General features: G+C 36.6%; 2 protein-coding genes across 2 annotated transcripts in view; one reads left to right on the forward strand and one right to left on the reverse strand.

The window, feature by feature from the left end:
• Positions 1 to 2,516: 2,516 nt before the first annotated feature.
• On the reverse strand, positions 2,517 to 12,061 carry LOC138007170 (cell growth-regulating nucleolar protein-like). Its single transcript, XM_068853929.1, has 7 exons — positions 11,772 to 12,061; positions 9,364 to 9,477; positions 7,681 to 7,761; positions 6,678 to 7,047; positions 4,524 to 4,604; positions 3,564 to 3,649; positions 2,517 to 2,793 (listed from the first exon to the last, which is right to left on the reverse strand). The coding sequence occupies exons 1-7, from the start codon at positions 12,015 to 12,017 to the stop codon at positions 2,656 to 2,658; spliced, it is 1,116 nt and encodes a 371-aa protein (XP_068710030.1). The 5' UTR covers positions 12,018 to 12,061; the 3' UTR covers positions 2,517 to 2,655.
• A 65-nt stretch (positions 12,062 to 12,126) lies between these two features.
• The window catches only part of LOC138007172 (beta-1,4-galactosyltransferase 7-like), a 16,460-nt gene continuing 12,444 nt past the window's right edge, over positions 12,127 to 16,142 (forward strand). Inside the window, exons 1-3 of the mRNA XM_068853931.1 lie at positions 12,127 to 12,696; positions 13,373 to 13,547; positions 15,848 to 16,076. Of these exons, the coding sequence (XP_068710032.1) occupies positions 12,450 to 12,696; positions 13,373 to 13,547; positions 15,848 to 16,076 (651 nt within the window). The 5' untranslated portion in view covers positions 12,127 to 12,449. The remainder of the gene's footprint in view (positions 12,697 to 13,372; positions 13,548 to 15,847; positions 16,077 to 16,142) is intronic.

The raw sequence follows: 16,142 nt of genomic DNA on the forward strand, positions 1-16,142 counted from the left end.
GTCACCAGAAAGCTGTAAAAAAAAGTTTGTAATTTAAAACTGAATAACCAATGAGACTAAACTGAAAGAGATAGGCCAACATGTTGTAGCTGTTGGTTAAGAGTAGGTTTGTTCCATTTGATAATAATATCTGACCTGCTAATCACCCTTTCTCGCAGTCGGAGACTGAATTACTAAGGGCGCAGCTCAACGAGGTCGGACCGAAGGAGCTGTGCTGCCGGCTAGGCGCTCGGCCCCTTAACACGACCCATGTATGACCTCGGAGCACAGCACCACAGCCTGATGGAATAGGCCGGGAGTCGATTTTGATGAGGGAGGAAAACCGGAGTACCCGGAGAAAAACCCTCAGAGTCAGATTGAGATCGACTGTAACTCAGCCCACGTACGATCCGAGCCATAGTTGAACCCGGGTCGCAGAGGTGGGAGGCACGGTCGATGACCACTAAACCACCCTGACTCCCCATCAAAGCTTCTTTTTATTTTAATTTTAAAATGCACGTTGGGCGAGTCTAATACTGTGAAACACTCAGTCGAGAGAGAGTCTCAACAAGCGTTTGAAGACTGAAGATGTTTGTACATGTGAGAGGCCTTGTCCGAATCAAGGTGCTCAGATAGGGATATGATGAGCGGTTTTGCCAAGGTAGCTGGCATTACAGTCAGCACAAGTTAATTTATACACTAAGTGCAAGCGGAGACCCTGTGCATAAATGGCGCCCAAATTTGAGTAACAATACTGTATACATCCTTGGCCTCGTGTTTATGTTTCAAGACAAAGGACTTTTCTCATGAATGTGAGGCTAAGGATGTATCAAGTATTGTTATTCAAATTTGGGCGCCATTTATGCAAAGGGTCTATGAACAACTGTTTTACTTTAAAAGTCGCAAAAACCAAGTTATTGTCAATATTAGTGCGATACATTCTGAGTAATTTCCTACGTTTTGTTACTTTCGAAAAAATACCAATACAGGGGATCTTATAAAAATGAGTGTTGTAAAAATCCTTCCTAGTTTTAGTACTAGACTGACTGCCTTGACCAATCCATTTAATTTGTTTTTGTAAGTAAGCGAATAATGTCTCAACTTATCCATTCTTATAAATAGGTTTAAATTCAAATTGTACAACTCGTTCAAAACTGAAGATGGCATAAGTGTGTAGAAACATGTCTTGTAATGTTTTATTTCTTCAAGTTACTTAGTTATTATATTAATGTACAAATTACTCCATTCTGATCTGCTAAGAGAAATGCAGTTTCCAGGTAACATTGTGCAGAAAAGAAGTACGCAACCAAGCATTCTAAGACTGATTAGTAAATGAGCCAATCAAATGCGACCCCTGGATGACCCCCTTTTGTTTAATGGTTTTGAATTTTTCATTTATGTTATTACTAAGTAGTCACAAGATTTTTCTCGTTCAATTTAGAATAAATAAACACATAACTTTTTTCAAAGACTACAAATTGCACTCACCCAAAGGGTTCGTGCAATTTTTTTGTCTTTGAGAAAACTTACTTGTGTTATTATTTTATTCCAAATTGCACTTGAAATCTTGTGATTACCTACATGTCATACACAAACTTAACTTTTGTGCAAAAATAAGCTGAATTCTGCATTGTTTAAATTGCATAAGCAGACTGTTACTGGTACATTTCTTTTGTTTGATTGAATTGCTGCCTATGAGAAAAGACAACCACAGGCTGATAATGTGGAAACCTTGTTAAATTTTTAGGTTTCGCTTTGAATTGAACCACAAAGGGAGAAAGAAAACAATCAAAGTCATTTCTGATAGACTTTGACCTATAATTATATACCATTATTATTTCATTTTGGTTTTTTTTTGCATCTGCATTCTGAATGTATATAATAAATAATTTAGGGAAGTTTTCTTATATTCCTGTTTGCTGCATGTTAATGGTCAGCTATACAGGGCAGGGTTTTAGAGTTTTTTAAAGTATTCTAAGGTTACAGTTCCTGACATAGATGTCAGTATTGATCATTCAGAAATGCTTAAGTTCACTAATCTTTATAATTTAAGGAGTGTATTGACTCTAACTGCAGTGTTCCAGATAGGTGACGGGTCTCGGGTCAAAAACCCGACAAGATCAGCTGCATGACCCGACAAATTAATGGAAAATTTATAATAATCTGGTGGGATCAGTGGGAATTGACCCGTTGGAATTCCCTATTGGCACCCTGCCAAATCTTATTTGGAACACTGTAACTGGCACTTTGGGATTTACAACCAAATTTGATTCAACATTGTGACAGTTCTTCGTGCAATTTTTAAGTGGGTACTACATGTATTTGCTCCTTAAAACTTAAAACAATAAAAACAGTTTACAACACATTGACTTTGTAATTGTATAAGAATATGAAACAGTGGAGAAATCTTAAACCACTCAGCTTTTGCTTTGTATAATAATCTTGTGATTGTACCAATCTGAAGATTTCTTTCCTCACAAACAATATCAAAATATATTACCTTCAAAGCAACATCCAAAGATAAATACAGTCATGTCAACAGCTCACAAAACCTTTAATATTCAATTTAAACTTCCCAAATTGAATGCATGCCTTACACTGCTTGTACACTGTAATAGACTCCTTCCCTTGGCCACGGATTGCCAAAACTATCTCTACCATTAAATAACTAATTCTCTACTTGACAAGTCTCACTCTGTCTTTGTGGACTTTGAATTTTGGGTTACTTTTAACTTTTTTCTCAAACAGAGCTTGCAGTTCATTGTCAGTAAGATTCTTGTAGTTGGCTCCTTGGGCTTGAAATTCCGTTAAAACCTGCAGACAAAAGAAGATAATTTCAAGCTTTGTTAATTCAGGACCCCAACGATATCCCAAGCAAGAAACTCAGCTACATTGTAGTGATGCCATAAAAAATACTATGAATGTTTTTTTAAAATCTTAGGCTGCAGTAGAAAAGTATATTTTAGCCACTTAGAAACATTCCTGAGAACCACCACAGCAAGACCACAATCATTAATTTAGTGTTTTTAAAGCACAGAGCCATTCTTATTGAAAATACTGTAAGGGGTGTATTCCACCATAGTGAGGTTGGGTTACTACACACATGAATCTAGTCCCCTGACGAGACAATGAATATTTTAGATTAGACTTAATTTATTATTACATACAAACTATTTTTAAACAAAGTTTAGGAATCCAGCTTCAAGTTTTTATTCAAAATACTGTTCTTTCCACAGTGTGATTTTTGACCACATTGAAGTTGAGTGATGTGCAATCAATTTTCTCTAGTTTTTTGTGGTGGGGGAGGGAGAAGTGACCTTCAGAAAAAAGCTTGTCAAGACCTCTTTTATAGATCACAGTTTTGGACATTGAACAGTAACAATAGGAAAGCCTAAAATATTCAGACTTGAATTAAATTTGAATCCATGAACTGTGCAATAACAGTGCAGCAGTTTGTAATTAACCCACAGAGGATGTGACGTAAAGAGGCTTCGTAATTGAAACACTGCTCCAAACTTTTGCAACTCTGCATGGTACTATGTACATGTCCCTAGCAACTGAAGGCACCACTGCAAGGTTCTTGCCTTTTTCCTTAATCTTTTTATTGGCAATTCATGATCAGAAGATTCCTTCAGCACTGCCTTGATAACAGATTTCCACTTGAAATGATCTGTGTGTGAAAGGGAAAAAATGGGTTAGTGGCAATTTCGTTGAAAAAGTAAAACTGACTTTTGAGACAGCCATGCAGATGACTAAAAAATCTACACTGTGCAGAAAACCAGTTCACAAAGGATGAAAGAACCAGCTATTAATATCACTCAATGTAAAAGCAGGTGTGAAATAAATAATCAAAACCCATAGAAAATGCTACTACTGTACTACTGAGACATTAATATGAAAGAAAATGTATGCAAGCAAGTATCAGTTGTAAGACTGCAAAGAAGCTGCCCATTGAGGAAAAGGAGGGGATCGAGCAACTTCTTTTGAGTACAAAGGTATTTTGGCATCAGTATTCAATAACTTTTCTTAACCAACAACGATTCTTTTTTCACGTAAATACTGATTCGCATTTTGTTTTTCTCCTTTCCTTGCACATTTTCTTTTTCATAATAAACCTCTTTACAGTTGTGTGCTTAGTTACCTGGCTTTTAAATGAAAGTCAGGCTAGTGTTGACCTTGTTATGATACAGACCTCCCTCCTTTTCTTATGTTAATGATGTTGTCATGCTAATTAGTAAGAATTTACGAAAGAAAAGCAGTGGTTTCTTTCAAAACAAGGTCAACTCCAGCCTCACTTTCATTCATAGGCCAGGTAACTGAGCACAACTGCAAAATAGTCTATTGCCAAAGCCCCCACTCATAAAATAAAATGAGGTGTCCCATGAAAGACATTTCAAGGTTCCCTTTAGCATCACGTAATTGACTCTTACCGCAAGTAATTTTTTTCTAACTACAATGAGACAGAGCAGTTACCATCAAGAGAACTTTTACCATGACAACAGAATTTTGCCCTTGAACTCACTTCAACAAAGGCTTAAGCAAACCTGGAAATTGGGAGGTACTACATGTTCCATTACTTTCTCCACTCTCAACTTTTGACACTTTTGACTGTGTACAAAATTCATCTGTGTGAATAAATGAAACATAATTTATTTGGATGCTTATGGCTATGGCAACTCTCATTATTCCTGTTCAGACATGTCAACTTGTTTGAAATCATTTTTCTCAAGATGATCATACAATTACATTAATTGTATACTTAAGTCATCATTGCTGGTATCTCAAAGGGATGTAAAGTTGTATATTATTATTATTATTATTATTATTATTATTATTATTATTATTATTATTATTATTATTATTATTATTATTGTACATTGCTATTGGTACACTTGTACCAATCGTGAAAAATATAATTGCCTCAATATTGGAAATCAGACCAAATGTCCACTCAGTAACTTCATGCTAAATGAGAAACAATAACAAAAGTACTATTTTTTTCCCCTTTTCTTGCATATGACCTGTGACAGTTCTTGCCATTGAAATAAATTATGCACCACATTGTAATTCTTGCTGAATGTTCAGAATTAAGGTTGCAGCTTAGCAAGATAAGGAAATACAAACACAGCAGACCAAAATGTTGGTACATGTACTGTATGTGTACATGTCTTGGCAGTGCTGTACAGCTACCATGTACACAAGCAAGACCATATATCTTTGATCACTTCATAAAACTGTCTACATGACTTTACATGTATGAAAGTTTGCGGTTTGAGACAAAGCAAAACTGCAGAATCGGGCTGACCCACTCACGTTTCAAAATAAGTTTACTTCAAATTATTAGCAATGTACAGGCCTTCTGATAGGGTGCGATTAAAAAATGCAAATTATGCGATTTTTTCAGGGCAGATTGTGCGATTAGAAAGGCCAATTATGCGATAAATAATGTAAATTATGCGATTTTTTTCTCAGCAATTTTAAGCTTGTTTTATACGGTTTCAGGTTAAGAAAAACACTTTTTTGCTGTCCTAAAGACATTCTGAACGCGAAGGAACAGTAATTATGTATCTCGATCGACATTAGTTGGGATAAATAAGTTGAAAATTTGAAAGGACACAGCTAACGTGCCAAATGAATGATCAAGGTGCTCATCAACCACGAACTTCCGAAGATGGTCAATCACAATAGGGCCATACCCCCATCTATACCGGAGAAAATAAGCCGCAGCTTTCTCTGGCCGCGGCTTACAGAAGACTCGAATGTTCACCCTGTATAAATGGTACAAAATCTATGTTCACGTCTTTTTCAAGCCGCGGCTTATATTGACCTGGGAATATATATTCGTATAAATAGTTCCTTTTGCGTATTTTGTACACCGTAGCCAGAGTAAGCCGCGGCTTATTTTCTCTCGTATAAAAGGCCCTAATATTGCACGACGAGAAAAACATCAGTCCATCGTCGACGTGGAGCGTACCTGTGAGGTACTTTCTTGCTCGATTGTGAGCTGTCAGATCGGGCAGAATGTGGGAACTTCCTTCTTCGCCGAAGAAAAAGCGAGCGTTTTCACAACAAACTTATCCATGACTAAGTTTTTATCAGTTTTCAACGAAAGAAACTACATTTTGCCGAAAAACTTACAACTTAGCTTATTTTTCACAAATCTCGTGTCATTTCAGTGGTGTGTATATAAGGGCGTGTTTGTGTTGCACCAATAGAAGGAGACTCGTACCAGGTCCCCGACATGAAAAATAAAGCCTTGAACTTCGAATGCTTAGGAAATCGAAGGTGACAAAGGTTTTTTAGCCTTTTTCCAAGATAAATCATCTTAAAAATGGCGTATTTACGCAGGAATTTCTAAGAAACGTCTTGGTTTATGTTTCTTTTTATGAATTTTGTGCGTCCTTTTGTGAATTATGCGATTTTTCGTGAATTGTGTGATCGGATGCGATTTGAGGTCGATTGTGCGAAATCGCACCATCGCGTAATATCAGAAGGCCTGAATGTATTATTGTTAAACACTGCTCAAAATGATGTTATATGTACAGTGTGTATGTATTGAAAAAAATACCAACTTGAGCAACAAATGCAGTTATGACATGCACAAACATAAAAATCTGTTGCACGGTCCTGTTCGAGCACCAGAAGTACACTGTAATGCAATAACCCCCTTTCATTATTTTGGTCAAATTTATACACACCAGAGTTTCCATCTTCTTCCTCTCTTGCTCGTTTTTGCTTCTTTTTATCATTCTCTTGTTCATGTATCTCTCCTGAATTTCCATTTGTATAATAACAGTCATTGTGTTTTTTCTTCTTTCCTTTAAGTTTTATTCCATTTTCTGGTTGATCTATGTCTTTAAACTTCTCTTCTTTGTTCTTCTTGGAGTCTTTAGTCTTTTTACGCTCTTCCTTGCTCAAACGTTGTTTCAGTTCTTTACCTTTTCGTTTTTTGAATTTTTTCCCCAAACTTTCATCTTGGTCATCAGAACTATCTCCATAAGGAGTTGCTTTGTTACTTTCTCCATTTTCATTTCCATCACTGCTTTTGACATCACCATCTGAGCTTTGCTAAAAAAAAAAAAAAAAAACAATGAAAGTTACAGATGAATGGTTGTCAAAAAAACTTCTGCAGTAATTTCAAGGCCAGTAAATAAAATTTAGTCATACAGCTTAACACTGTATTACATGTACTCATTTCTGCGGTAAAATGATCCACCCACATTAACTGCCCTACTCCCTTCTATGAATGTTTAGAAATGAAAACTCTTCAATGTTTATTGTTCAGCTACAGTATTACTGTAAGTACAACAAGCACACTAATTGGACGGTATAGAGTAATGTGACGAAAGCAACTTATAGAGAAATAACCAATTATTGATGAGCACTGATGTACAAAGCATGTTTGAAAGACCTCCACAAAATGTTTGAGGTTTTAAAGAAAAAAATTCCCTGAGATGATGAAGAAACTATTTTGTCTTATAGGGCCTGGGATGACAATTATTTTGAAACTTGATCTCAGCCTTCATTTTTTAAGTTTTCAAGAATAAAGGATCGCATTTGGAAAGACTTTCAACTCACATGTGTACACTAATAACAATTATAATAATTTATTATTGAAAGGTGAAGTTTACCATTCACCAATATTATGATCAGGTTTACTCTTACATGAAAATAAAATGTCAGATACTAAGAATTAATTACCATTGAGGCTGAAGAAAATACTTCCCAGAGTTTGTCAAGAGTGGAACTGTCTTGCACATTGATACTGTTTTTACAGAAATTCTGTTGGCAAAATTTCTAACAATTAGTATCATTTTCTTTAATCTAGTGAATTTCCTTAGCTACATGTATAGTTACACCAGCCTGTGTAAACACATTATTTACCTTCAGTTGGTACACCTGTAAAATAACTTTCCCTGGGTAAATTAGTTGCCATGGGTTTTTATTTTCATGATTACAGGTACTTTTATTAACAAAAATTGTGCACACCTGTACTCTGAGAATTGAAGCCTAATCAACCATTATTTTTTTGCTGCTTTGAATCAGTGTAATGTCTAGAGCAGGTAAATGGGTCACATTCAGCAATGTGATTGGCTGATGATCCATCCACTTTGCAATTTGTACCCAGAGTCCTCGGGCTTTTTGGTCAGTTGGTGAGCACACAGAAAGACTTGGGACACTGAAAAACGCAGACTGCAGACTGTGGCGACCGTCAAAGAAACTGGAAACTGGAGAGATGATCATTGGCTTGCTGTAAGAGCGAGTAAAGATGAAACCCCTGACGCTTTCGGTAAGTGCATTTTTAGTGTTTCAGCATGCATTCCATTGTTCAGAATACCATCCTGCAAGCAACACGATCGACAATTTTTTGTGGAAACGACACCAATGTCCTCTTCTACTACAATTTGATGTTTCCGTAATTCTTATTCCATGGATTTTTCCTCAAAGAGACTGATGTAATGGTTTCCCACGGTGCTTTTGTAACAGCAACAGTAATCACTTTTGAGCAGCATGGGAAAATTCCTGTGCGGTATTAGGCATAACTAATCTCTTGGCATAATTCAAACCTCGCAGTTTTATTATTATTTTTTGTGATTTACCAGTATATATTTCTGAGGTAGAAAAAACTAACAGCACTGAAACTAGTTTTAGATTTTGAATCTCCCTCCAAATTCAGGGGCTTCTGAATTACTTAACGACTTCCTGTCGGACTGCCATTGTTACCCAAGCAGCCAATCAAAAATATCGTTCAAGTTCATTATCCCATTGGTCTTTCCGGGCGCTCACCCACTGACCAAGAAGCCTGAGGACTCTGGGTAGGAGATTGTCCACTTTGTTGATTTCTGCTCACTGTGGTGAGAAATGCACACTCTGAAGTTTGAGAAGTACATACATGTATGATTGACAGAAAATTAATATGGACAAGAAAATACATGTAGACTTAACCACATGAAGTAAATGACGGAAATATTTGTAGGAAAATGATATGAGTGACAGCAATGAAGAAATGAAACTGACTGGAATTTGAAGTTTCTAAAGCATAATAATTATATATGAAAGGCACAATATTGAACAAGATTACATATACTGTACAAAGGGAACTCAATAATTGCAGTAAACTTAAGAAATTGGTCAGCTTAAAACAGTCACCTTTATATTTTACATGTACTTAGCCAAAATGCTGAAACAAAGAAGTTAAGGTGCTGGTATCAGTCTGACAATACTGGTAAAATTATAGGGACAACCACACCAGAAATAAATTATTACAAACACACTGTGATAAAATCTCCTTGTAAAAGACCTCAAAAAAGATTTCAACTCAAGCGCAAAAGCCCAGAAGTGATTGTTGATAATGCACCCACTATTCAAGACATGTTCACTTACTTGAAATTTAGCCTTCTTTCTTGGAATGTTTGCATAGTCACTGATTCTATCCAAGAGGCTATCTAGTCGAGGATCAATAATTATGGTTCCAGATGTTATAGCATCCCTGACTTGCTAAAATAACAAATCCCAAAGATCATACTGTGCACCACAAAAGTTACAATTACAGTAATTTGGACAGATATAAGTAGTACTACAAATGTCAGTGGCATTCATACTTTTCTCTTCTTATTTGCTATATTAAATTTTTTGTTGGAAGCTTTTCCTTTTGTTTTTCTCTCCATTTTTTTCATTGACTGTGCTTTGTCTACACGCTCAATTGTGAGGTGTCTCAGCTTGGACCAGATTGTGGAAATTGCTTTGCCAAAACTCACTTGCCTTTTGGGCTTTTTACACATGCTTTGCATTTGGTATGTAACAAAGAACATTCCAGAATGGTTACATGTACCAAGCCTAGTTTGGAATCCTTTGAGCGTGAGATGGTGACCGAAGCTTTTACACTGATGCGCTTCAACATGACATTGTATTTGCACTTGATGCAACCTTAAACCCTGCACAAAACATTTCAAAACGGTTCAGAATTAGAAAACTGCTTCTAGCGCACTCATTTTATGGTATTATTTTTAGTGTGAAAATTAGCATATTTCTGTAAAACAAAAATTTTATTAATTTTATTAAAAAATCAGAATGCAATAAAAAATCATGACACCTGGAAAAATGGTAGTTTAACATGTCTTTTCTCTTTTCTATGCACTGAGTGACAGCTTTCTGACTACCAAGGTGTGAGAGATCTTTTTATTCATGTTAGCCAGTCTCTATGTGCACATTTGAACTGTGCCAATGATCCATACATTTAAACTACAGATATGATTTACCTTTCCAAGCCAATGATCATCACAGTGTTGATTATTGAAGCAACTAAGGCAATTGCAAAGATGCTTCAAAATTTTAGGATTGAATGGGACTTGACACAATGTCACTGTGTGCATGTGATTGCACTGCACACTCAATACATGTACATTTGGAAGCCAATCAAGAGCAAACTGGTATTATGTCCCATAGGAAGGGAAATAGCGATGGTAGATATAACATGGAGTCTGAAATGAAGTTTTTTCTAGAAAATGCTATTAAGGTAATAATTTACTCCCACACAAATCCCAAGACCCACGATGGATATGCAACAGCTATTGTGACACCAGTGCACCAACAGTCTAGAAGCTTGGAACAAAAATAATGTGCCAACTAACACCTTCTAACCCTAAGAATTCATTTGCACAAAATTAATTAATGCAAGGCGAATGGGGTCTCTGATGTAAAAGCAAGCAAACTATCGACCTAAAATGATCAACCCTATGAATCAAGTGTACTGAGTGTGTACTTTAAGAGTACTGAAATGTTTGCCTTGTTTTCTCTGAACAGACACTAGCTTATGCACCTATCAAACCCCAGGAAATAGGAGGGGGGGGGGTGATTTTGACATTTTCTGAAAAAGTGAGTCAAATTTCTCACCTCTGCGACAACATACCGAGTACACTGTACAATGCAATTGACCAAAAGTATCAAAAGCCCCCACCAAGCCTGGGGCAAGTAAAGGCCAGCAAAAATAATATTTACCCTTCAGACCTTACTGCACACAATAAGAGTGCAATAATTACATTACAACAGAACCAACAAAATTACATAGCAGCAACATGTGGTTTATTTCTTTTCTTTTTCAGGATAATTATTGATAATATGAGTAATGAAATCATGCCAAGCAGGAAGCAAACTTTTTCATAAATGACTGCGAATGCTCTTTGAAGTCTAACAGGAAATAACCAATGGGCGTTAAAATGGCATTATTTTTTTCTTGAAAAGCAATGAAATCTGTTCACCACTCACCTCTCATTCACTTATCTCTCACAAGAGCTACAAGTTCACGCGAGAAAAATATTATGGGTATTTTCCAAGATGGCAGAGTTATTTCTAAGCAACCACATTTCCAGGGCTTTTCCCTCAATACTTGGGGAGGGAAAAGCCACGAGAATGAGGTTGATTTCTAAGCCCTCTTCATTATCCAAGATTGGTGGCCATGTCAAATTCCCCACCCTGGGGATCTCGTACAATCAAAATCTCCACCCTGGAGACAGACCTCACAGTCAAAATCCAGTGGGTAGTGCTCTCCCCCCCCCTTCCCCCTTCCTGGGGGTTAACATTGATAGGTGCATGAAATTATGATCATATTCTCTATGAGGATCATTACCAGTCCCTAGTTACCCTAAGTCATCATCACAGAGACTCATCTCCACTGTACTAAGCACAAACAGTTTTTATATATAATTCACTCCATGTATTTTATTACAGCATTTTGTGCAGTTGTTATATTTTTTACAAATTAAAAAAAATTAACAGACTGATATTTTTTTTACCTTTACCCATTGCTGCTGCCTCTGTTCGCCCTTGTTTTGCTTGTCCTTTGGTTTATATAGTTTTCCTTGATACTTTTCAGCCTCTGAGATGCATGAAGTATGCGTCGTGTACTCGTCGCCGTAAAAGTCATTTCCACAATCGATGCAGGACAGTACATTACAATCTGGACACTCATTTTGATAGTGCCTTTCCACCTGAGCTTTTCTGACAGTTTTACCACACGCATTGCAAGAAAAAGAGACCATCTTGCAAATCACGGTCTCTTCCACGTTCCACGTGGAGTTTATTGGTCATGCGCAAAGGTCTCTTTGAAACTTGTGTAACACAACGTAGTTGTTCATGATTAGTGTTACCACTGACAAGCTTCAAGCAAAAGATGAGAAATTAAATTGTCGCTATTTTCACTGATTTTCCCCATGAAATATTTGCTGTGGAAATGAACCTGGAGCCCATATCATGTTAGCAAATTTAAAATTTTCAACGGTTAGACTTTTACTTTCGAAAATAAGAAGAACGGAAAGAAGCTCAGGATGATGTTGGAAGGAGTCATGCCTGTTTTCGAGAGATTGATTGGCGGCTTTGAGAAGAGAAGAGGAAATACCAAGATCACGCCAAGTGTTAGAAGATAAATTCAGTGTTATTTTGAACACTTTATTCACAGTTTTAAGGAAATATTTATGGCTTTAGTACCTCGCGGAGTTGTCTTGGGAATGCTTTTTTATTTGACATTTGCTTTTGCCGGGATAATTTGGGTATCCATGAAGTGCCTCAATGAAAGAAACTGTGATTGCGGGCAATATTTTGAGCGTTCCAAGTTATCTTCTTCATTACAGGAACATGACTTCCCTCGTTCACTAAACCAGAAGAACGTTGTATTAAAACAAAAGAGGTCTGGGGTATCTTCCGTCCAAAAGACCCGAGAAGGTAGAGTTAATTATAGAATTAAGATATCAAATCGCGCAGTCGATCGAACGTAATCATGATATTATTGATGACGTGGCTGGTGAAGCCTAAATAGGTTTATTTTTATACTTCCGTTATACTCTTTACTTGCCTTTTCAATAACTTTGTCATGAAAATTATCTTATCTGAGGTAACTCTTTTGGCTAATGTAAATTCTACAACACAAAATATTCAAGCTTTCAAATTTGTACCCTGTGAAGTCCCCTAAGGGAAGACAGGCCAAAAATGCAAATTTGCGTATAAGCTTTTCAACGGTTGTCACAAAGAAAAGGAATGATGTTTCATGCTAGTTTTTCAGCTCTAAGATGAAAAAGGACTGTGTCCTTACTTAATTGTGCCCCCCCCCCCCCCCCCCCCCCTGCCCCCGATTCCTACAAAGGTGACAAATTTTTGAAATGGAGGGATGAGATAGCTGGCAAAGCTTTATCCCTTTTGGACATTTTTTCCAAGGAACCAGCAAAAGATTTCATTTTTCAAAGGAGCTCAATAAAAAAATAAGGAAAGTGATTTCTGCAATCCTTGTAAGGGGTGTTGATAAATAATGTTTATTAGAGAAAGCGATTGAACAGATACAGAAAATGACAATGGTGATAATGATGTTGATCATGATGATGCAAAATTATGCAATTTTTTTCAGAATGGAACAACCGCTCTGATGATGTCAACTGGGGACCACATCAACTTGGAGTAGTTGTTCCTTATCGAGACAGATTTGAGGAATTGCTGGAATTTGTTCCACACATGCATAATTACTTGAATGCCAAGAAAGTTAAACATAAAATATATATTGTAAATCAAGTTGACAAACATAGGTAAGCAATTTCTCATCCCGTCTTATCTTACAGTATTGTAAATTATACTGGTGCTTTTAAAGTAGACCCCAGTTATTTGAAAGGTGCAGTTATATATCTAATAACATGGGTGACAAATTATTCCTTAATTTTGGCGAGAAATTTCAGCGTTAATTTATAATTTCACATGTGAAATTACATTGTTGCCATGGCAACTTTTCATATAGTGCTAAAATGGCATCCAGGTTTGAAAATTAAGGAGTAATTTGTCACCATGTTATTAATAGCTAATCAAATGGTATACCCGTGAAATTAGGGAATAATTTCACTTGTGTTTTGTCCAAAATCAAGTTTGAATTTGGACAAAACGCGCGTGAAATTATTCCCTAATTTCACGCGTCACCATCTGATTACCCATACATATCTACACCTACCCCTCAGTAAAGTTAGTGGAGGGCTATATGCCTTTAGTTAGTAAATATATGCGAAACCTGCGAGGCAATAATCCTTTGGGAACAGTGAGCCATCTTACCTTTTAAGGAGCATCCTACTTGACTGTACTTACCGTTCACTTTTTAGGACAACCACTGTAAAACCAAGGTCCCCAAGGATACTAGCCTGGTTGGTGAATGGGCTAGCCTGCTTTAAAAGTTTCATTCATTCAATGACTCAGTCATTCAGTCAGTCAGTCCTTCCTTCCTTCCTTTAGTCATTTATTTAGTCATTCATTTAGTCAGTCATTCAGTGTTGCCTTTTCATAGAGCAATAAATATGTTATTTGCCAGCTGGGAGGTCTGCGGCCTCGGGCAGCATTTTCAAGACTGAGGTCACAGTTTTTCGCTTTACGGACTGACCCTTACTGGGAAAATAACATTTATTTTTTCCTCTCTCTCTCCCTTCTTCTCTGAAATCGCTTTTTTAATTGTTGGCTCGCACCGCACTTGATAGCGAAGGCAGTATTAGGTGACTTACAAACTAAACATTTCAAAGAGAAATATTTTCATTTGAATTCTATTTCCAATTTACCTCTTGTCTAATAAAAAGTACCTTCTGTATGTAAAAGAGATTCAGTGTAAAAAAAAAAAGGAAACTTAAGGTCATCACACAAGCTCACGCAACTAAGGATAGGATTCCGCCTGCCATGAGCAGGCCAGATGGAAAGATTCCACGCGCTCCTGAAACCAATCAGATTGCAGAATTTGTTGAATTCCCCCCGCTCACGTGCTAAGAAAAAAGTAATGTTATGTAACTACTAACATACTACCTGAGCACTTTTTATGTATTTGCTTTTCTCATCCAGGCGTAGTCATGCTAAGAATAATTATGATGTTCAAAACTTTCACAACAAACATTAAAAAACAGTAAAAAAGAAACACTGATATATCGATCTTTATCAAGAGAAAAAAAGTCATGTAATCTACTGTGAACCGTATTTCTGTGAAACTCCTATTTTATATCTACCATAATTATGACGCTGATCATTATGCTATTTATACCACGTGGGAGAAATGATCCTTGCACATATCTGGACAATTTCAGCAATAATTGACTTCCACAATGCCAGTTCAATGCTCTACCAACTGAGCCACAAGTATGAAGCCACACAGTTGGGGCATGTCAATTTGTTGGGCTCGTGTACATGTGTCCCTGTGAAAGGACTTGATAAAAGAAATGTATTAATGTGAGGGTGTGTATGAGACACAATAATAATTTAAATTATTAAATTGCTTAAAAGAAGTGTCAAGATAAGTGGTGCGGGGATCATTTCTCCCTTTCGTCTATAGCCCGCACAAATATATACATGTACATTTGGAAGAACTTTCATAGTATTTTTAATTTAGTCAGGTAACTGATGCCGAAAAATGCAAACAATTTTCCAAGCAAAGCTTGGGTGTATATTATTTAAATTAAGGACAGTGCCTACAAATTCAAACGGATTTTTGCCCTGGTTTATGTTAATGCAGGAAATGTAGATCTTAGCAAGTGTTATTGAAATCTAAGAAGAACATTGGGGGTAACCATGCATTTTTCAAAGATAATTGATGAATAATATTTATAAAAAGCTTTAAAATACAAAGCAATGTGTGGCGTTCTTTCTCAAATTTAAGGTTAATTATCTCTCACAAATGCCAGTGCATGGTTACGCCCAATTTTCTTTTTGGATACCAAGACTACTGACTAAGATCTATTTTCCCCGGATAGTTTTAAACCGCGCAAAAGTATCATTGTATTGGTAAGCATCACCAGTAGGAGCGCATGCAAAATGACAATAGTAGGCACCGTCCTTAAAGAGTATTAAATTGTGTTCTCTTTTGTTTCAGATTTAATAGAGCATCTCTCTTAAATGTTGGGTTTTTGGAAGCAAGAAACAATAATTGTGATTATATAGCAATGCATGATGTGGACCTTTTGCCACTCAACAAAGACTTGTATTATGGATTCCCTGAAAGGGGCCCCTTTCATGTCTCGGCACCTTTTCTTCATCCAAAATACCACTACAACACTTTTGTAGGTGGGATTCTCATCATGTCTTTAGCACAGTTTGAAAAGGTAAGTAGATGTAAATAGCATTTATTTGTCAAACTGACCAAAATCTGTGAAAATTAGCAGCTGGGA

The sequence above is a fragment of the Montipora foliosa genome, chromosome 6 (genome assembly GCF_036669935.1).
Source record: "Montipora foliosa isolate CH-2021 chromosome 6, ASM3666993v2, whole genome shotgun sequence".
NCBI lineage: Eukaryota > Metazoa > Cnidaria > Anthozoa > Scleractinia > Acroporidae > Montipora > Montipora foliosa.